Source organism: Electrona antarctica (genome assembly GCF_951216825.1).
Source record: "Electrona antarctica genome assembly, chromosome: 19".
NCBI classification, from domain to species: Eukaryota; Metazoa; Chordata; class Actinopteri; order Myctophiformes; family Myctophidae; genus Electrona; species Electrona antarctica.
This window is the reverse complement of record NC_136800.1, coordinates 28,370,087-28,393,191: the sequence shown is the minus strand read 5'-3', so window position 1 is coordinate 28,393,191 and position 23,105 is coordinate 28,370,087. Positions and strand designations below refer to the sequence as shown.

The following is a 23,105-nucleotide window of genomic DNA, read 5'->3' as shown; positions in this document are numbered from 1 at the left end:
ACACTTTGGAGTAAGCTGGTTAGCTGGAGTTAGCTGGAGACAGCAGAGATATGACATATAAACCAAAACATAAAGAACGGAAGCAGTTCTAGAACCAAAGTTATTTGGTCTGAGGGTAACATAAAAATGTGTTTTGATCAGTGGCCAACTATACCTCCTGAACAAGGATGTGGTTGTAGCTCCTGTGGTTGTAACACATAGCCTACTGACACGCATGGTACAGAGACAACACACATCACATACAGTCAACTAACCTGACTGTTAGTTAACATACTAACATACCGGTAAACACAGTACATACTGACACACCATGCATGCATTCATGCACCCCAGAGGATGAAACCTAAAGATCAGAGTAAACCTATATGACCCTTCCTTTAGTGCCTGTGTGTGTGTGTGTGTGTGTGTGTGTGTGTGTGTGTGTGTGTGTGTGTGTGTGTGTGTGTGTGTGTGTGTGTGTGTGTGTGTGTGTGTGTGTGTGTGTGTGTGTGTGTGTGTGTGTGTGTGTGTGTGTGTGTGTGTGGCACTATAACAGCTACTTGACATTTTGGCCTATACAGGTTATAGATTCATAGATTCAAAAGAGTTTCTCCTGGATTCCTTTGTAATCATGATGCAACTTCCCATGACAATGACCATGAAACAGCCAATTTCTTACTTCTCCCTCTGAGAGTAGAAAAACCCAAACAAAATTAAGATCAAGAGGAATTAACTATATTTGTCAGTTACTGAGATGGTCCCGACTGTGCTAATAGCCTACAACAAGATCATACTGAAATTAAAAAAGTATTGGATAATAAGTAATAACACTGGATGTAATGAAGTAGCATGCACATCACTTGTCTGTTTCACTCGTCTATGTACAGTACATTTTGAGCAGATTCTCACTGTTATTTAGATGCTTTCATGTGGTCAGTGAGACCCATTTTGCAGTACCTTACACCAGCTGTTGCAATGATTGTTTCACCTCAAAGAGCCCGGTACCTTACTGACACTGTATTATATCCCCATTTATATATATATATGAACAGTGATGGAGCTGTTGGAAAGCAATGTTGTATGACTGACACACATGGAATTGTCACCCTTTTGTTTGTGAGGGGACCACAATGATGATAACGCCTGGATTTGTGAGTTATTTGCAATTCAAATAATCTAAACTAAACGTTAAAAAGGAGGACAGAGCATGATTGAGGCCAGCCAAGTATATTTGTATAACACATTTCAACAACAAGGCAATTCAATGTGCTTTACATAAAACATTAAGCAAAAGAAACACATCATAGAAGGACATTTGAATTCATTAAATTGGAAGGACAAAAAGCACACCTATATCTTTAATAGTGAACACCTATTCGACATCTATCCGTGTTCTACAGCTGCATGTGCGAGGGGCACACACAGAACACGTTGGCTCCCTTTCATGATTGTCACATCTCATTGCTCCGCACTCTAACAAGCACTTTGCTTTCATTCTCTTCAGGCACGGTGAGGAAGGGGAGAGATGGCATGCCTTACGGACCCTCCCCCTTCTGGAGGAGCAGTGTGGCTATGCAGTATACATACAGTAAAGTCCATCAGAGAAACCCCCACGCATTGGTGGTTGCCTCCGTAGTTCCATACAATAAACATGGAGAGTCCTAGGGTTCCCAAGGAGGCAAGAATTCAATGCAAAAACAATGAATTGAGGAGGGAGACCACTGTACAATGTAGAAGAAGTGCTTTAGTGCTTAAGTGCTTTCAAACGGCTATTCTTTAGTTTTATTACAACTTTTGTTTAACAAACAATTGGCTTCAAATCTTACAGACTACTGAGCAATGCTTTTCGTAAAATACGTTTCGTGTACAAGAACTCTTCCTCAAACAGCAAATGCCTTTGTAGTCATGTAGGCCTGCCGGCCATACTGGAAGTGGTCGGTAAGGTGTTTTTGCTATGGCTGGGCTGGGCTGGACCATGACTTGACCATGACGTTCAAGGACCATGAACGTCATGGACCAATGGCCTTATGGATTTCATCCTGGGCAGAGTGATCCGAGGACATCTGATCCTGTTTGGTCGAGTGGAGCAGCTTCTTCTTACTGGCATCATACATGGCCTTGATGTAGAGAAATACCCCCGCGATGGCAGTCATCACACCCAGGAGGTTGACGTACGTGACGGGGTTCCTCAGAAACAGCAGAGAGACGCTGATGACCATGAGCCCCTTTGTGGCGCAGGCGACGGCGTAGCTCAGAGGACTGACCCGTTCCAGCATGATGATGGCGACGACGCTCTCCGCAAACTTACAGAGGCAGCAGGTCAGCAGCAGGAGGAAGGTGCCGCCCCAGCCCGAGATGTCTGACACTTCTCCTTGGTCCAGGAAGCTCGGCAGGTCCACCAGGAGCCAGGTCGGAACCATGAAGAGGGCGGAGTTGCATAGTATAATGTTGATCAGCCTCAGGGGATGGATCCCCGTGTCTCTCAGCACCTTTTTAGAGAAGACGTTCTGAAGGGAGATGCAGAGCGTGCTGGCCAGGGCACAGATCAGTCCAGTCAGATCGAAAGACAGCTCAGACACGGAGGCCAGCAGCACTCCTCCAATGATGGGGATGAGGGACATGTACACGGTAGTCACCTGCTTCTCCTTCATGAGGATTCTCGATATCAGCACGACCCATATCGGCATTGTGGCTCTGACGGTGTGTGCATATGAAACCGTCACCTTCCATATGGTGAAGTGGGACAATAACGCTATGAAATATTCCCTGAAAGCCAGTGGGAGGATGTTCCGGTAGTAGTATTTGCGGGGCAGGTCCGCCTTCGGGATTCCACATGCCCACAGCAGTGGCGGAAGAAATGCGATGGTGAAGAACAAGTGTAACATGGACATGCTGACAGGGTGCGGGAACCCGTTCAGGATCATTTTGTTGAGGATGTTTCCCCCAGAGCTCAAGGCATACCAACCCATACACAGGAAAAATATGCGGAGCCATTCTCTGACTGAATGAAATTCCACCCCGGTCATCTTCCCGGTTCGATCCTTAATGGCTGCGTGTCCTTTAGCAAGACACGGAACCCCATAACCGCATGCAGGCCTGTGCCTTTCTTGGTTCCGCCATCAGTTGTTTAGATGTATGTGTTAACGGGGGAAAGTATTATGTTATATTACCCCTTTATTATGACATCAAAGAAGAGATACGATGAGTCACGTCACATATACGTACAGTACATATACATATACGATGAGTCACGTCACATGTGACGTTTCGTCACATGGTTTCGCACATCAATAATCCTGTGAAACTGTTTCAGGATGTCTTCCTCTTTGTTTCTCTTTAAAGAATCACACTTGTGTGAAGTGAGGGACGCCCACTGTATTTATATCGGCCACATCATGTCTTATGTAGTCATTTAGTGCTCTAAACAAACATTAATAAGTCCATAGACTTGGCTGCCACATGATGTAATCTTCAAAAGCCATGCATTGGAGGAGCTAGCGCCCATAAAAAAACTAGTAGAGTGCCCATCATTCGCGGGCAACAGATGTGATTCTCAAGCAGTACCCCCCGGTAATTCCCCCTCCAGTACCCAGTTTGTCAGTGTGTCTCCGTTTTATACGATATCTACGATATCTCCGAGATGGTTCTGCTGCGTCGAGCCCTGGCGGAGGTTCGGTTTCCCCATTGCAGCCAAATCAGGAGCAATACTGACACCTGCGATCGGAGGTTGAATGGAAAAACGTGGAACAGGCTGACTATTTAGCAAGCATATGTAAGTGTCTCTGACTGCCTTTACCTTTTGGATATGATGTGCGGAAAAGGGATAGTTCAACGAAGGGCCAATCACGCAGAACCGACCATGTGCCTAACCGGAGACAAGCAACCACCATGCATGGTGCGGCGGTATCATGCAATCTTGCAGGTCAGGCTAAGGGCAACCAAGAAGATGGCATGAATCCGTATTGCTCCTATTGTAACTGCAGTGGACAGTCACACTATCTTGGTGTCTGATGCAACTTTAAACACCTAAATACAAAGTTAAAACGGGAATGGATCTTGCAGGAGGATAGGATACACCTCATCGGATGTGGCCTACTTGCGCCCAGTGGCTCAAATAATCAGCCAACCCTAACCCTAAACTTATTCAAGTCTAATATTACAATCCATATTTTGCCCGGGCTGACCTAGAGCTCCATATATGGAGACAACAGAGAATAAATGACTGGCATCATCATTGTGACACGCATCCAGTTGACTGGCATAGATATCGTGGCAAGCATCCAGTCAAACCCTATATAAATAGTAGTTATAAGAGATTTACATATACTCACAAAAGTACGAGCAGTAGCAGTACTTTGTCTGCTTGTGGGGAAACAGATCTCTGAAGCACAAAACATGCATGTTAATATTGAAGAGGTTCTGACCCCGCTCAGGCTCATAGTCAAAGAACAGGGGGATGTGGTGCGCAAGATGAAAGGGGAAGGGGCCCCCGACACAGACGTCACTAAAGCTGTTGCTGAACTAAAAGCAAGGAAGAGAACACTTGAGGCCAAGGAACTGGCCATACAGCCCAAAGATGACATTTTCGATAGAACCAAGATGGAGAATACTTTGAAGAGGCGATTCTTCTATGATCAGGCCTTTGCCATCTATGGTGGTGTGAGTGGTCTGTATGACTATGGGCCTGTGGGATGTGCGCTGAAGAACAACCTCCTGCATGTCTGGAGGCAACATTTCATCCAGGAGGAGCAGATGCTGGAGATCGACTGCACCATGCTGACCCCAGCACCTGTTCTCAAGACGTCAGGGCATGTGGACAGGTTTGCAGACTATATGGTGAAAGATGTTGAGAATGGTGAATGGTTCAGAGCTGACCATCTTCTTAAAGCCCACCTCCAGAAGCTGATGTCTGATGTGAAGTGTTCTGCAGAGAATAAGGCTGAAATGGCGGACATCATCACCCGGATGGACAACTTTACCCAGCAAGAGTTGACCGACCTCTTCGTAAAATACCACGTCAAGTCGCCCACCAAAGGAAATGACCTCACTGCCCCTACTTCCTTCAACCTGATGTTTCAGACATCCATTGGTCCAGGAGGGAATATGCCAGGCTATCTGAGGCCTGAAACCGCTCAGGGAATCTTCCTCAACTTCAAACGCTTGTTGGAGTTTAACCAGGGAAGACTTCCATTTGCTGCTGCTCAGATAGGCAAATCCTTCAGAAATGAAATATCTCCCCGCTCAGGACTCATTCGTGTCCGTGAGTTCACCATGGCTGAGATCGAGCACTTTATGGACCCCACTGAGAAGGTCCACCCTAAATTCCACAATGTGAAAGACCTGCACATAACGCTGTACTCCTCTAAGGCCCAGACCAGTGGCCAGACAGCCTGCATCATGACGCTAGGTGATGCTGTGGACAAGGGAGTAATCAATAACTCTGTCCTGGGATACTTCATTGGAAGAATTTACCTGTACCTTATTAAAGTCGGTGTGGACAAACATAAGTTACGCTTCCGCCAGCACATGGACAACGAGATGGCCCACTATGCCTGTGACTGCTGGGATGCAGAGACCAAAACCTCTTACGGCTGGATAGAGATTGTAGGGTGCGCCGACCGCTCATGCTATGATCTGCAATGCCACGCAAAGGCTACAAAGGTGCCTCTGGTTGCTGAGAGACATCTGAAGCAGCCCAAAGTTGTAAATGTTGTACAGTTTGAGCTCAGCAAAGAGACCATTGGCAAGGCCTACAAAAAGGATGCTAGGCTAGTGATGGAGTACCTTGCTAAGGTGCGTGATGAGTGCTTCATCACGGAGCAGGAGCAGCTGCTCAGTGAGACTGGAGAGTTTACAATTGAGACGGAAGGAAAGTCTTTCAAACTCACAAAGGACATGGTCAGTGTAAAGCGCTCCCAGAAGACACTGCACGTGGAGGAAATCGTTCCCAGTGTAATTGAGCCCTCCTTCGGCATTGGCAGAATCATGTATAGCATCTTCGAGCACACATTCCATGTCAGAGAAGGTGATGAACAAAGATCGTATTTCAGCTTCCCTGCCACTGTGGCACCATATAAATGCTCAGTCCTTCCTTTGCTTCAAAGGCAGGAATTTGTGCCTTTTGTGAGGGATTTATCCGAGGCGTTGACCAAAAGCGGCGTCTCTCACAAAGTGGACACCGCCTCCGGATCCATTGGGAGGCGCTACAGTAGGACAGATGAGATCGGAGTGGCTTTTGGAATCACCATTGACTTTGACACCGTGAACAAGACGCCCCACACGGCCACTCTGAGAGACCGTGACTCGATGACGCAGATCAGAGCCGAGGTCAGTGAGTTGCCAGGGGTGATCCAAGATCTGGCCAACGGCACCTTGACTTGGCGGGAAGTCTGTGAGAAGTACCCTCTTGTTGAAGGAGAGGAGACCAGCAAGAAAGACACCACTGAAGAATACAGTCCAAAACAGTCCAAGAATCTGAACTAACCCTTTAGAGGTAGGTAGTTCTTTAGTGAACAGAAATGCATTCTCAGGTTGGGATCCCAAACCTGAGAATGCATCCCAAATTTATCCAATCAGGATAGAGAACTCAGGATACCGATTAAAGTGTTACACAAGTGTCTAAACAAATAAATTAATGATAAGACAAAATTGGAACTGGAACACCAACCGGAACACAACAAATTAAGCTGATATGGGTACTTTCTCCTGATTAGCAGAAATTCTGCAAACCACCTAAACATTTATTTTGTGTTTATTACAGAGCTAGAGAGATGGAGACCGCTGTTACTGAACAAACCTCTATTAGTTTCTTCTTTTTTTAAACTCATCATTTGAACCCTATCATTGTTGTTTTGGGGTGTACATAGAAGATTGCGGTGATATTGTAGATCTCCTATTTTCTGCCTAGTTTAGTCTAGTTTAAAATAGTGAGTATTCAGGGGTTGGGTGGTTAAATGTATGGTATGAATGGTTTATTTCGATCTTATTCCGTTGGAACATTACAAGAAGAATCATGTATTAAACTAATTTGACATGATCGAAAAGGTATAGGCGGAAGCTGGTAGCTTTTTAATGCCTATCCTTATTAAATTGTTCTGTTATAACTAAGAGAGAATTGGAAAAAACAAACAAACAAACAGACAAAAAACAAACAAACACAGGAAACGAAAAAAACAGACAATCAGAGAAGTGTGAAGAAATGTGGTTAAAGAAATACACATGAAGACAAATAGAAAAGATCATGTGAACACAAACACATTAATTTACAACACGGATGATATAGTGCCGTCAAACAAGCCAATACTGTATCTATGAAAAAGTTTATGCAACACAACTTTTTACAGTATGTGGTACTTCTCTCACACCTAGAGGGCCTTCGGCCTGAACACATTGAAGTCAAGAATCCTGGTTTAAGTAACTGTGCAAGGTGAAATAAGCATAGTTCTTTTCAGAAGATATAATTATGCAGTTTGTTTTATAAATGGATTCTGCACTAAATCAAGGTTACTCAACATTTTTGAGAGAAAGATGTAGCAGGGACCCGAACCACATATTGTATAAAATTGCAGATTAAAAATGTTAATAGATTTCATAGATAGCTTCATAGACTTGTTTGACATAACTACCGTCAATGTGTAAATTCATGTTTTCTGTTCATGTATTTTCAGATTTTTTTAAAATATTTATAAATCCTCCATATATCTGTGTAATAATTAAAGTGCTGTATTCTCATCATTTTGTCCTGTAATTATTTTGTCCATTTTGTACGTGCTATTTGTTTGTGATGCGGCGGTGTGCTGAGGCACACTGGTGTAATGTATATAATAATAATCACACAGGCTAAGAATAGTTTTTTTATTTTATTTACTATATCAGTACTTTCCCAATACAAAGGCAAATTCAATAGCATGAAGAAATATATAAACCACTTATAACCGGCCATCCCTATTTTGGGTAGGTTTATGTTTTAGTTGAATTCAATTGAATTGAATTGTGGAATTTTTATATTTTACCACAAATTTAAAAGATCACACCCGTGTGAAGTGTAGGGCGCTCTTATCATCATACATCTTCATGATGTATGGTGCTATTGTCAATGGGAATGTAATCTTTGTGTTATGACAAAATAGTCGATTTGCTCGTTCACATGACGTAAATTCTCCATTCATTGTCAATGGCATTTAATGTTTGTGTTGTGTGTGAATCTACACTATAGCTGAATATTGGAGAGGCTAGCGCCCCTCAAAACAAACACAGATGATCTACAAACTCGCAACGCATTGTGAGCTTTTCGCTATGAATACAGGTGTGCCTTGAGATTTTGATTTGCCCATTGGTGGTGCACCTTGGGCACTTGGGCACAAAGTTTGAAAACCACTAGTGTACGCTGGTGACGTGTCATCTCTTGCGATCGGTTCCCACTCTTCAATTACTGTTGCGCTCCTTCGTCACGAGGTTGGAGCAATAGCTCTGGATCCTCTGTACGATGCTGTGGTACTCCAAGGCGGCAGGCGAGTCGGGTGCTTCGCTAAACAGCGACTTCCCCTCGTCACAGCTGCGTCCTATCCGGGGGTCCAGCGGCACTTTTCCCAGCAGTGGCAGGTTCAGGTCCTTGCACATCTGCTCGGCACCCCCGCTGTCGGGAGGGAAGACCTGCGACACGTTCTTGCACTTGGGGCAGACGAAACCGCTCATGTTCTCCACCACTCCGACGATTGGCAGCCCGACCTTCTTGCAGAAGCGGATCTCCTTGCGAACGTCCTGCAAGGACACCTCCTGCGGCGTGGTGACAATCACGGCCCCGTCGACGGCAGCGGAGCCGAGGTACTGGACGATCGACAGGTGCTCGTCGGAGGTGCCGGGGGGCGTGTCGATGATGAGGTAGTCCAGCTCGCCCCAGTCGACGTCCCGGAGGAACTGCTTGATCAGTCCGTTCTTTTTGGGCCCTCTCCAGATGACGGCGTCGTCGGGACCGCTGAGCAGGAACCCGACCGACATGACCGCCAGGTTGTCCTCCACGTAAACGGGAGACCACCCGGAGCCACTCTGGTGGACCCGCTCTCCCTCCAGGCCCATGATCCTAGGGATGGACGGACCGCATATGTCCACGTCCAACAGCGCCACCTCCTTGGTGCCATCGCTGGACAGCGCGTGAGCCAGCTGCGCGCTGAAGGTGCTCTTGCCTACGCCACCTTTCCCCGACAGCACCAGGATCTTGTGCTTTACCGTTTGCATTTTCTCCGCTATCTCCGCTATGGCAGGGTCGGTCTCCCTGCCGGCCGCGGTGGCGCACATCATCTGGTTGGGACAGCCCTGACACGATGAGCCCTTCCCTGCCTGCTCGCTCTGGGTGCCGGGACAGTGATCCGGTGCATCGCTCGGAAACTCTTCCATGTTCACAGCATTTCATCCATGTACTCGAAAGTTTGGGAGGTCGCCGCCCAGCATGTTTCCCCTTATGTAGGATTGGTGGCATCTGATGGTTTGGTCCGGTGACATCAGCAACTATGATGTCAACATAGACCCAACAACGTGGGTTTGATATGCATTCGGTCACAGGCCCCCCCTTTGATGCAATTTCTATCCGTGGTATCTTAGTCTATACACTATAAGATGTGGGATGTCTGCATGTTCTGCAGTGGTGGTTCTCAACCTTTTTGAGGGGCCCTAGCCCCTCCAATGCATGGCTTTTGGAAATTTCATCATAGGCCAGCCAAGTCTATGGCCTTTAATATTTGTTTAGGGTAAATTATGACGGCCTAAAATATCTGTATCTTGTAATAATTTATTTCTTTATTTTTGTGGGGCGCACCAGCTTTTTGTGTGTGTAACCCAAATTTTGTCCTAACACAAACATTAAATGCCATTGACAATGAATGGACAATTTTGAGTGTTTGTGTAAACACAAACATTGTGTAACACAAACATTGATATGTTGTATAGATGGTAGTACTGTGCCAATTCTGATTGGCCGTAATGAGATGATGTATGAGGATGTACGATGATAAGAGCGCCCCTCACTTCACACAAGTGTGATTTTAAATTTTTCACAGACATGAGAACATTTACCCAAACATCTGTACGCCCCTCACTTCACACAAGTGTGATTATTGCGCTAGCCCCTCCTATGTCCAGCTTTGAGACATTGAATGCCATTGATAATGAATGGCCAGTTTTTTAGTGTTTGTATATGCCATTGAAAATGAATTGCCATTTTTGACTGTTTGTGTAAACACAAACATTACACAAACACAAACATTGAAGACAAAAGTGATCGTGAAATGTGATTGGCCTGAATGAGATGATATTTTGAGGTGAACTATCCCTTTAAGTGGTTATGATGTACAATGATAAGACTGCCCCTCACTTCACACGGTTGTGATTTATTTTTTAGCTCTGGACCACTGGCATATTTTGAACAATCCTCAAGGTACCCACCCTACCACGCCACAATAGAAGTATAAGAAGGCATAACAGTCATTTTAAAATGAACATTTAACATAATAGCCTTGGGCGTTCCCGACTCCCGAGCCATGTGAATTATAGGTCAGGAGCCTGTTTGGCTGTTTCTGTGGCGTGAGGCCGCTTGATGTACAAGACCATAAGTACATCCCACAGTTATGATGTACAAGTACACCCCCTGGACATGACACTATGTCCAATCAAAGTGTCAAGCAGTGAGGCATTGAGTCCCATATAGTCTTTTGTATGACCCTGACTATCTAGTCTCTGGATGGACACTCTACATGTCACTGAGCTGGTAATATTTAACACCAATCATCTTAAAGTTGGACTTGTGTATATTGAGCCTTTAACAGTTTAATTTCAAGCTTTATTCCCACATAATTCCCAGTAGTTCAAAATATTTCTTAAACCTGATGGACTTGAACACTCTGAGGGGAACATTTGTCAGAAATAGCAGATCTACCATCTTGCCGCATTGTGACCTTGAAGGGCTATTTTTGGCAAAGAGATTTTATGTTCATGTTATGTTTTTAGAAGAGCGAACCAAGTCCATTTGGATGCAGTGTTTAAGTGATGTCAGTCTAAATATGGACTTATTTGACTTATTTCATTAACATCATTGACTTATTTCATTAATGTCCGTGGCTTGCTGGCAGTGTGCACAATACATTTGTCACTGATCAGTGCTGTGGTTTGCTAGATTAGCTGCGGACAGCCACACAAATGTTGGTGCCATACCAACGCACACACACACACACTCACACACACACACACACACACACACACACACACACACACACACACACACACACACACCGCATGATGAGTCGGACATATACACACACTGGTACCTCCTGTAGGACAACAGATAAACTCTCTGTTTCAGTTGCAAGGGTCTGTCCCCTGTGACCTTGTAGAACTTAACACTGGGTGACATTGAGGGCCTTGTTAACCAATTACTGTACTTAGAGCAACACTTCCGTTGTGTGAGCTTGCCAGACAACTCTTCCACAAACTTTGAATGCTACAGTGTGTATTGTAACTGGGCCTCACAAAGGTTGAGACAGAAAGCAGTTCTGTTCATGATCATATTTTAATTTTAGAGTTCTGGTAAGCAGCAAGCTACATCATCGAAGCTGTTGGGTGCATGGTAAGTGGTAACCTTGTCGGTCCAGAACTGTTACTTTTTAGGAAATGGAGAAAAACATTACCTGTATTCCAATGGACCCAATATAGCTATTTTACTCATAAGCTCTTGTTAATACTTTCCATTGGCTCAATATTTGAGCAGTTTAGATGAATAACAGTCTAATTCCATACTAATTAATTATCCCTATAAATCATGGATAATAACTAAGGGGTCAGGGCAGATAGGCCTTTTCAGGGAGGGGTCAGAAACAAATTATGGACTTGGTTATTCATCTCAACTGCTCAATTTATAACTGCACAGACACACCTGTGACTTGTTGTGTGCTTGTAGATCAGTTATTTTTGCTACTGCTGTATGACACTTTTGTACGATACCCTGATTCAGCAGGCTAGGCCGGGCATTAAAAACATTAACAGTTGAAATATGGAGATAAAATCTTTCTGTCCGACAGATATGCTTTCACTAATTAAATAATTAATATAAATATTTTTGGATATATTTTCCTCTCTGTATCAGTCACCAAAGGATAACAGCCTCTGGTTCTCAATGTTGATTACGGGACCAGTCTCAGATTAAAATGAACACTGAGGACCATACAGTGTAGAATGGCTGGGTCCCAGAGATAGAGACTCAGAAACCTGCAAAGCGTGTTGATTGAAATTTGTATTTACAGTTTGTAGAATGGGTACAGTTCAACAAAAGTACAGGTCAATACCAAATAAAACCAGAAAAAGCATTAAGGCTTGTTTACATAAGGGTCCTCCTAGAAAAACCGGGTGAAACATGTTCACTGTGTACAGTACTATAGAAAGATCACACACATGTGAAGTGAGGGGCGCTAAATTAATATATTAAAGTTTAACTCATTGATTAGGTGATGTAATGGTGACAAACATTAAATGCCATTAACAATAAAGAGACGATATGATGTAATAAGGGAGAATATGACGTACATTTTCCCTTCATTGTCAATGGCATTTTTTGAACTAAAAACAAGGGGGGACGTGGGGTAGACTTTACCTTTTTACCGGGGACAGTTTTGAATTGCAGCCGCCTGTAAGTGCTCTTTGAGAGCGGTTTTGAAGGAGTGTAGGGATTTACATTTCTTAGCGGCTGTTGGTAAGGCGTTCCACATTTTAGTGGCATAGGATCAAAATTAATTTACCCCCTTGTTTGTGCCTAATCTGGGTTGAACAAGGTTTATGAAACTCCCTCTGATGTTGTGGTTTGGACGTTGACATTAAGGAAGTATTTTGACAGTATACATGATTGTATATCTTAGTGGTGTAGCTAATCTTGGCCCATTGCAAGTTGCTGTAATCTGTCGTCAGCCCTAAGCCATTCCCACAAAATGTCTTAATTGACGAGCATTGTCGAGCAATGTTTTATTCGTTAAAAGTTCCACAGCTTCCACATGTACAGTGTTTTGCAAGAATAAATGCTCAACAGCTGATGCAAGACTATAGTGACATTATACAGTACATGAACATACAGGGCTCAAGTGACACAACAGGACACTGCAGAGACAGTGCAGGGCTATACGTTAAACATTCAGTACTGTTAGACAACACATACATAACATACAACCCTCAGTTGGTCATTTTTAAGTAATTGCATGATTATGTATAGCCTTCCGGGAGTGTATATGCAGTATAGATTACATGATACATACAATGTACAATACAAGGTAGCAATCAAGAGTACATAGTCCCTAATGAGATCAAATTATAGGCATATTGTTATTTTCCTATGTCCATATTTATTATATTTATTTGATATTCTGTCTGTCTGTCTATCTTTCACTGCTTTTTTGTCAATGAATGTCCTAGTTCGTCCTACTACAGTGTTACGCGAAAGCTTCAAAGTAGAAAAAAAGCATTGAACAGACAATAAAAACAACATTGTCTGTCCTGATGAAAGTCTAACGACCGAAACGTTGATTCAATAAAATTGCAACATTTTTGGCACGTTTCCGAAAGTGTCCTCTTCTTTGTTTTTCCAAAGATACCCTTGGCTTTTTAACGCACCATGTCACCAACCTGTGTGCACCTGCCTTTTTCTATATTGGTATGAATTATGTCCTTGCGAGGGGTTATAAATCCTCTTCAGTTTCACACCGCTATTTGGACAGGACCAGATGCTCTCAGCTCTTGTAGAAGACATGTAATTGTTACAATTTAACAAAGTGTCTGTCCTGGGTCAACCAGTCTTTGAGGAGCTGGCCTATCCACTTACCGAAAGTTGGACTCTCTCGTGAATTGCACCTAAATATTTTATAACGCTGCACAATGCAACATTGAAGCATTTGGTTTCTTAAAAAAGCAATTACCGGTAAGCACAATAAACAAATGGCCACCAGAGGCAAGGTAGCTGGCTTATTCCAACCATGAAGGCAAGCCTGGGAATGGAATGGAAAGAAAAAGCCATTTGATGCATTTAAATAGGACCTACTGCGCTTAAGTAGGCCTACATTTTTTTAGGTTTCTTCGCTTAATTTCATAGAAATATTGTACTTTTAACTCCACTACAAAGGGACTCTTAAAATCCGCCGCCATTAATTAAGACCCAAACTTAACTAAAATACGTAATATGAATTAACCACTTAAGTCCCTTTTCAAATATAGTCAAAATAGAAGATCTACAAGCTCGCAACGTGTTTGTTCTCACTATATTTAACTTATTTTTTTAACTTGCTGTTGATGTTAATACAGCAATGCATTAATATAAATAAAAATCACACCCGTGTGAACTGAGTGGTGTAAGGTCTGTCTGACGTAATGAAATCATGTCTGACGTAATGAAATCACACCCGGGTGTGATTTCATTACCTGGCTTTGTTTGTGCAGAAAAAATGAGCATGGTTGCTATGTTCACCCTGTTCACCCGGGTGTGATTTCATTACGTCATTACAACAGGGTGAACATAGCAACCATGCTCATTTTTTCTGCACAAAAAAGCCAGTTGTAGGAGTGGTTTACACCACTCAAAAAGTAAATATATTTAGTAATTTGTACTTTTTAAACATGGCCCCCGTAAAAAACCCACCCCCTTTTCCCTTTTTACCTCCTTTTATGATAATTTCCTATTTTTTGTTATATAGAAGTGTACAGTATATTTGTAAATGTTGGACCCTATTGTAAACAAGTGTAATGCTTTATGGTGTCGTCCACAGTTAACAGTTTTTGTAAGTTAATTGTGCTTGAAATGTACCTATTCTGCATACTGTTAGTTAATCAATCAATCAATGAATCAATCAATGAATCAATCAATGAATCATTCAATCAATCAATCGGCTACTTTGTCCACCCCTGTGGCAAGTGTGTGAACTTGAAAGAACTGCATTTCAAATGCTGCAACGCATGGATCTACAATCCAAATCCAGGATCCGTTCCCCGCGCTTTGTGGAAGACCGGGCAGCTAACCCTCTTTGAATTGACGAGCACCCGCCGCAGCCAATCACCGCCGCGAATCCGTCAAAGTCGTGTTTACTCCATTTCTTTCAGCCAATCGGCGGCCGCGTGCGTCATCCCTGTAGAATGTTGAATGTGGGTTAAAGCCGGATCTATGCTCCGTACGCACGACGGTGTCGCGCCCACCGAAAATAGCAAACCTACAAGCCCACAGCGTGGGGCCTCTGCGATGCGCTGTGGGCTTGTAGCTCTGCTATTTTCGACGGTCGCACGGCGAAGTATATATCGCTCCCCATCCCCCATCCATCCATCCACCCGTCTATCCATCCTGCACGCGCTTTGTTCCTAACCAACCTACTCATAATTCAAGCGTTTTTGTGTTGTTGTTAAAAGCCATGTGTGTCTATGATCATCGGTAAGGAAAAATAAGAATAATGTGTGGGTTTATATATTTTCTTCTTTTTTTCCCTTTTGTGGTTTTACACATTAAGAATTCGTGTGAATTTCACGAGCACCTTTTCTTTTCTTTTACGCATTTTACGCACTCATATGTATCGCATGCGTTGTCTCACGCACACTAGCACTACTGACTGCTTTTATTTTGTGAGGCTTTCTGTAACAATGGGAGGGTTGACGTGAGGAAATTAGGCCACGCGCACCGCACTGTAACTGCACTAAAAATAATTCTGCCTGTTGTGTGTTGACACACAGTCAAACACCAGCATCCACACAACGCACTGTGCGATCCTTTGCTTACGGGTTCGTTTGGTTCCATGTTGTGTGTGTTGCACTGACCGTCTCTCGACTCTCACACAGTTAAAAAGGAACGAACGCCGAGGATTTTTATTGTGTAGTAGGCTACACGACCGCGCGTAAAACAAGATCTTGTCGAGTCGAGTGCTGCTTTAGCTGCTGCTGCTGTGTGTGCCGTATGTGTGTGTGTGTGTGTGTGTGTGTGTGTGTGGTGCGTGCGTGCGCGCGCGCATTCGAGTCTGCTTTGGTTCTGTTCGAAGCAAACCGGGTTGCGTGCGTGTATCCGCGTGCGCGTGGGCGCGCATTTGGATCGACCTTGGCGCACAGCGAATTGATAGTGTATTATATAAATTACAACAACCCAGGGAAAAGGGGGCGGGGGGGAAGCCAAACCGCGTGCGTGTGACAAACGCGCACGTAAAAGGGCGGGGGCGCGCTTGGGAGGAGGGAGGGAGTTATCTATGGTTTCAAACACGGTCGCACGCGCACGCCAGAGGGGGCGGGGCTTATCAGCACTTCATAGGAACTGAAGGGGAGATGGAACAAGATGACGGCGGTGTTTCATTTCTTCCGCAGTTGCATTCATTCATTATTATTACTTGCCATCATTATTAATGGCCATGATTAATAACGACGGTCGAACCACATTAATTACCAGAATATTAGCAACCAAATTAAACGGTCGTTCCGTCGACTGTGAGCATTAACAAAAAAAAACACCCAGACTTGACACTTACTTAAAAAAAAAAAAATCCATGTTGCTTTTTAGGCGGTTCAGCGGTTGGTCTGTCTATCTGTCGGTGTCTGTCGGTTAGTCGTCGACCATTTGGTGACTCAAAGATCAACATCAATCAATCACACCGTCACGAGACGTCAGACGAACGAACAGGCTAAAATTATAAGGCAATTCGGTTTAAACCGGACCACAAAGGAACCGTTCATTTAAATCCCCCCTCCGTCGCTGCTTTTCTCGCTGCCGTCAACGACGGTCCGAGAACCCAAACATCACATTTGAATGTTTTTTTTTTCCTGTTGAGAAAAGGATACACTGTAAAATGTGTGGTCTTAATTTAACCCCGAGACAGTCGTCCTCTACTACCTAGTAAAAACCTTAATTTGTCCGTTTGTAACCATGAGAGTGTGCAAAATGGAACCAGACGGACCCGTAAGGGTTCATTTGGTTCCATTTCGCACACCATCAGGGTTATATTATCACTCTGACGGTTAAATTAAAACTCAAATTGTGAGAGTGTGGGACGGAGGGGGGTGTGTCCTCCGGGTTTAGAAACGCTATCCATTGTTCCAGTGCGCGACGGCACGGGGGACACGCCCCCGTGGGCGCGTCTCGACCAATGGGAGCGCCCCATACGCCTCTTTGTTCCCGCCCACCAGCCTATATTAAAAGCCGCGGCTCGTCTCGAGCGCTGCCCACTGGCAACAATATAGCCTAATACTGATCCATTAAAAAGAAAGAAAGAGGATTTATACTTTATTATTCAGCGTCTCGTTTCTACCAACCGTCCTTTTTATTTGATTGGGGAAAAAAATAAGAAAATGGCAGACACAAAAGCAAAAGCAAAAGTTGACTCTGTCCCGGAACTCACCGCCAAGGTAAGATTTATTTTATTCATATATATATATTTTTTTATTATTTTATTTGATAGAAGTAAACCGTGTTGCGGGACTGTAACCTAGATCTTTTCCTTTTTTTACGTCCGTCTCGCGCTTGTTCGGAAGCAACGCACTGGAACTCGGACTAAACATTTTCTGGATACTTTTTGGATTTTTACATCCATGAAGCTGTTTGTGTGTTTGATCGGTGGGGGGTGTGTGTGATACAGTGTAACGGATCACCAGGGCACCGCAGAGAATAGAAACAAGAGAGGGGCTTCTCTTCATTGTGTTCCCCGGACACCGACACACAGTCTGCTGCTTGCTCTGCGCGCGCGGTTCTTTGTTTATACGAGCGTGTCCATTCCTCCGTGAGCGCCAGAGCCATAATAATAATAACAACATCCAAACAACAACAATCCATAACGTTTTTTTACATTTCCATAATAACACTTCAAACGTGTAGTTTTTGTGCGTGTGGATTTCGCACCTATATTTCATTCAATTCAATCACCCCCTTAATGGATGAGCTAGTCTTACAATAGACACTTGTGCAAATGACCGTTCCCGTCGTTTCACTTTATGGTTGTGTTGCACCGGGGGTGTGTGTGGATGTGTTGAACCGGGGAGTGTGATCAGAACCGGGGATGTGTGTTGAGAGCAATCGGTGTGTGAACTTCCACCGGCTTGCAGCCGGCCGGCCGAGTCGGTCTGCTCCGTGTGTGTGTGACTGTGATCTCGGTTTGAATGGACAGGTATACGTTTTCAAATCAATGTGTCCAATGTCAACTTTGGATCGACGTGGGGGTTCCGTACTCCCCATGTTCGGTTCGGGTTAAATAAGTACCAACGCAATACTCGGATCAGCTAGTAGGCTGTTATAGCCCACTATGGTGGGGGAACGACGTCAACCGTGATGATTGATCGAGATCCCCGGAGGAATGCGTCCGGTGGAGGGAGGAGGGTTGCGCGGGGATACGGCGAGCTGTATCCCCGCGCAACCCTACTCATCCACCGGACACATTCTCACCGAACGCAATTAAGGCTTCGGTTTGCTTCCTTCCACGTCCGTTGGGTGTTTTACATCTTTTTTAGAACATGATTTCATGTCACGAGGGGAAAGTTTACGCATAGAGAGAAAGATCACTTTCCCTCCGCGGTAAGGTGCGCTGTGATGCACTGATGCCGGGTTTCAGTCTCTTCTCTACTATCTATAAACTATGGAGCTATTAGAATTGTATTCCTTCTTTTAATATTTTGGAGGTCGTTTAGTATTAATATCGTCTATTAATATCCCTGACACTGAAAGTCTGTCTCGTCCTAAACCCTCGGGGCTATTTATAGTCACATACATCATCATTATTGTTATATACATTTTTACGCACAAGCGCGCTTTTGCGCACGGTCGGGTAGCATGGAGGAGGAGGAGGAGGGGGGACGGGCCATTACGCATCGAACTTGTTCGCTTGAACACGCACTGTGTGCCAAGTTGAGAAAGACTTATTAAGAGGTGTGGATTTTGTTGATAAACAGCTTAAAGGATGAGGGATTATGTAAATGAATCCATAAAGAAAATCGTTTTATTTAGCCTGTGTGTGCGTGCCGTGCTGTGGTGGTGGTGACGGCGAGCCTACGTGCACCGTGCACAGGCGGCTCGAACAAAACAAGGAAACAAAAAAACGGGGTCCTTTTTTTGCGCGAAAACCTATAAATAGAACCCCATTCGTGTTATTTCCTGGCGGTTCTGAGTATGCTGGAGGTTTATTTTCCCATCGTGTTGGTGTTATTATTACTGTGTGGACTGTGGAACCGGTCTCTGCGCGTCGTGTTCTTGGGGGGCCATGTGTGTCGTCTCCTATTGTCCTTTTAAGCCCTCGGTTAAATCGGCCAGCGTCGCGCTTGCTTGCTGTTTTTTTTCTGATTTTTTTTTCTTGCTGCGCTTGTATTTAAATTGAGCTATGCACCCTGGGTATTGCAGTGTTTCTCCCCGGGCGTGTCTTGTGACATATGGCGCTGACGAAACCTGTCGAACTACAATACCCAGAGTGCCCCCCGAGACACATCAAAGTATCAGATTACACGACATTAAAGTGGATGAAGTGGGCGGGAGGGAGGCAGGGCCAGGCAGGCAGGAAGGGGGAAGCTGCAAATCTCTGCAGCGACCAGTGCTGCTGGCTGCTAAATGAGAGAGAGGGCCTTGAGGAGATGGGAAGAATGTTTAGCATCCAGCTGGAGGCGCTGAACACTCCACAGTTCTCTAATTTTAGACTAGTTGTCAACATTTCAACCCCCGAAACAATATAAACCAGTCACCAACCCACTCTAATGGCCAGGTGCTTTTGATCTGCATGGAATGAGAATAACTCTTATTTTTGTTTTTGCTGTTTTATATATTGTTCAACATGTTTCTCACTCCTCCCTGCTACAGGAGCTGAAGGAGAAGAAGTTGTTAGAAAAGGAGAACGGCAAAGGTGCTGCCACCAATGGAAAGGTGATTTACAATTTAGAAGATGTAAGCCTAGTAGTCTGCTGTACACAAATCCTGAGTTGACATTTTAACTTGGAGAGTGGTCCAATGTGGTCATTTGTAGGAGTTACAAACAGATAAATGAACACATCTAATTAACACTGATTAAATATGATTTTACTGTGTATTGCACAATTTATATTTTCACTTTAAATTGTGTTGTGATGGACTTATAAATATTTATGTCATAATGCAACCCCCGCAGGAGAACGAGGAGAATGGCGAGCCGGAGATAGACGAGGATGATGAGGATGATGAGGAGGAAGTTGACGAGGAAGACGAGGGAGAAGGTGTGTAGAAAGTCAATGTTTTTTTTTGTTGTCCTTTACATTCATAAACACAGCAGTCCCGTCACGTGGAGCCGGCCCGGTCTTTGACCTTCTGTAGAACCTTGACTAAACGGGTCAAAAACGGTTTTCATTGCAGGTGACGAGGAAGATGACGAAGATGATGATGACGACGTTGTGGGAGGCACAAAACGGGCGGCAGAGGATGACGACGACGATGATGATGAGGTGAGTGGGGGGGGGGGGTCATGGGGAGTTTTGATTGATTAATTGATTGATTGAATACTTTATTATCAGTATTGATAATAAAGTAAATTGAATACTTTATTACTTTATTATTATTTGTTAACAGTAAATGTATGCTAAAAGGATAACACAAATAGCCCCATGCCGGGCGGTCTGTTTGGAGGTGGTCTTCTGGAGATCTGACCAGTCTTTTGTGTGTTTCTCCCTTGCAGGACGACGTGGAAACCAAGAAGCAGAAGACAGACGATGACGATTGATGCGTCTTCCTCCTCCCTGCCATCCTGCTGAACCCACTTCCTGGTTCTTCATCATTGACCTTTTTTTTTTTTTTTTTTTCAAATGTCCAAAGGTGGAGGGGCTGGAGGACTGAGTCAAAAAAAAAAAAAAAGAGAAAAAAGTATAATGAAACATGGTCATTAGCAAGTAGAGTTCAACACACACACACGCTCACTCACTCAACACAACTCTCCCCTCAAACCACGACAACATGAATTTTGTAGGAGGAACCGATGCCACAGCAGTGCAAGAACCAGGATTCAACCCTCAAAAAACGACCACAAAAAGGATGAATTTGTTTGTATTTTTATTTACATTTTATATTTTTGTACATATTGTTAGGGGCTGGGGGGTCGGGTCGGGTCATGGGGTCCCCGCCTTCTCAGCGACGGGTGATCCTCTCCGGAGACCAAAATCGGTCGGTGCTTCTCTTTACGAACAGATTTTAACAACTTGGTTGACCATGTTACGATATCTCAGATAACTTAGACGATGTAAAAAGAAAAAAAAAGAAAAAAAGGTAAACCGTTAAAGAAAAGAAAAACCTACGCGTTGAACTCAGAGCATTCCAGTAAAAAAATGTTTTCTGTATTTACTTTAGTTGTATCATAACTAGTTTTGTTTGTTTCTGGAGGGGCAAGGCCAAAGAGAAGGAGACGTACTTTTTTCTTTTGTTCGCGTTTTGTTTTTATTTTGTCAGCAACTTTTCTTTGTTTTTGTTTTTTCTGTTTTATGACGGCCTGTTTTGATGTATGTGCGTTTGTTGTTTGACAATAAACCGGACTTTTATTTTGTGACTTGTATTTGGCATCTCTTTCCTGTTCCTCACTGTTTGTAGATATCTTTTTTTTTGTCATTTTCCGAAAGTAGGGCATATCCATTTAAACCTCATATACTTCATTAAACAGAGTACCCCTGGGGTCAATAGGCCCCGCCCCTCCTTTTGTCCCTCTACATATCTCTGAATGTTTGCCCCAGAGTAGGGACACTAAGTTTCATATTGTGGTGCTATAATACAGCTTATAAAAACTAATGATGTAAAAAATACAGCATATATTATATATCAAGTGGTTCTCAAAGTGAGGTCCAGCCTCAGGGTTCCTTGAAGGGGTTCTGTGGTCCCTTATAGATCTGTAACTCTTGAGTGTATAAATGGACAGATCCTTCCAGGTTCATTTGCACACTCATAACTTATGAGGGCCCTTCAAATAAGAAAGTTTGCGAACCACTGCTGTATGTATTTGTTTTTCATATTCTTGCCTCCAGAGGTGAACGGGGTGCAACACGAGTGTTTCTTTTTCTTAGGGCTTCAATAAATAATCAACCTGTAGTTTGAGATAAAACACCTCCCAACCGGACCACAGAAGCCTGGCATCTTCCAAGGAACAAAGGTCACTGGCTCCTGTCCAAATCAACTGGCTCCTGTGTCTGTAGAGAGGTCTCTAAAGTTTAGAGACAAATATAACTACAGTCCATTGTTTAGTCTAAACAATGGACTGTAGTTATATTTGTTTAAAGCGAGACAAAACCAATAGCTATTAGCTAGTATAAACCTTTCTCTGTGCAAAATAATAAGATATTGTTGCTGTCAGTCTCCATATTCTAACTTTTTTTTTCTCCAAATGAATGCCCTACTTTGTTATACTAGTATAATGGCATACAAAAGTAGCTAAAATAGCTGCGTAGTATCCTGAAGGTAACACTTTTGGACATATGAGGTTTTCACAGACAGCGACAATATTCAATGGTTTATATAGTGTATGTTTTATATTGGAAGAGTGCCTATTTTCACCACTTCAGCAATTATTAATCACTTTCAGACATGGCCTCCCTATTTTGGGGATATATCATTATAGCCTCAAAGTTTTAGAAAAATGTGAAAAGATTTAGTTAAAATAACAGATCTACAAGCTCACAAGGCATCACGTTGCGACATAGTGTGAGCTTGTAGATCGGCTAATTGTTAAAAAAAAAAATCACACCCGTGTGAACTGAGTGGTGCAACTCCCCCCCTTACACCCCCCCCCCTCTCTCTCTCGCTCTCATTAGCAGGCAACAGTGCAGCACTATTTCTCTCTCTCTGTTTCTGGCACGACAGCGCCCCTACTGGTACTCATGAGTCACACATGAGTCACACACAAACATAGGTTAACACGAGTCACATAGGTGTCACACAGACACGGACATTGCTGTTCCTTGGAGTGGTTGCACCACTCAAAAAGGCTTGAGTGGTGGTTAACGCAGACTATGACAGCGAATGACACTAATAGCATGTATTTACGTATGTTTATCTCGGATGACTTCACTTCCAATCAACACCTCAACAATAGGCTACATATGAATGTGTGTAATCATAATTCATAGCTTTTGTTTGAAGTTTGTCCTGTGCAGGCCTCTGTCCG

At 43.7% G+C, this 23,105-nt stretch overlaps 4 protein-coding genes across 4 annotated transcripts; 2 read left to right on the top strand and 2 right to left on the bottom strand.

Annotated features, from left to right (window-relative positions):
* Window positions 1-1,988: 1,988 nt before the first annotated feature.
* On the bottom strand, window positions 1,989-3,005 carry LOC306943093 (solute carrier family 35 member E1-like; the record flags this gene model as incomplete). The annotated part of the gene is made up of 1 exon (XM_079529296.1): window positions 1,989-3,005. One exon carries the CDS (start codon window positions 3,003-3,005, stop codon window positions 1,989-1,991), a length of 1,017 nt encoding a protein of 338 aa, XP_079385422.1.
* Window positions 3,006-4,374: 1,369 nt separating this feature from the next.
* LOC306943092 (glycine--tRNA ligase-like) lies at window positions 4,375-6,462 on the top strand (the record flags this gene model as incomplete). Its single annotated transcript, XM_079529295.1, has 1 exon — window positions 4,375-6,462. One exon carries the CDS (start codon window positions 4,375-4,377, stop codon window positions 6,460-6,462), a length of 2,088 nt encoding a protein of 695 aa, XP_079385421.1.
* Window positions 6,463-8,403: 1,941 nt separating this feature from the next.
* On the bottom strand, window positions 8,404-9,372 carry LOC306943091 (cytosolic Fe-S cluster assembly factor nubp1-like; the record flags this gene model as incomplete). Its single annotated transcript, XM_079529294.1, has 1 exon — window positions 8,404-9,372. One exon carries the CDS (start codon window positions 9,370-9,372, stop codon window positions 8,404-8,406), a length of 969 nt encoding a protein of 322 aa, XP_079385420.1.
* A 7,798-nt stretch (window positions 9,373-17,170) lies between these two features.
* ptmab (prothymosin alpha b) lies at window positions 17,171-21,500 on the top strand. Its single transcript, XM_079530400.1, has 5 exons — window positions 17,171-17,367; window positions 19,796-19,858; window positions 20,100-20,184; window positions 20,321-20,409; window positions 20,640-21,500. Exons 1-5 carry the CDS (start codon window positions 17,311-17,313, stop codon window positions 20,682-20,684), a joined length of 339 nt encoding a protein of 112 aa, XP_079386526.1. The 5' UTR covers window positions 17,171-17,310; the 3' UTR covers window positions 20,685-21,500.
* Window positions 21,501-23,105: the final 1,605 nt, after the last annotated feature.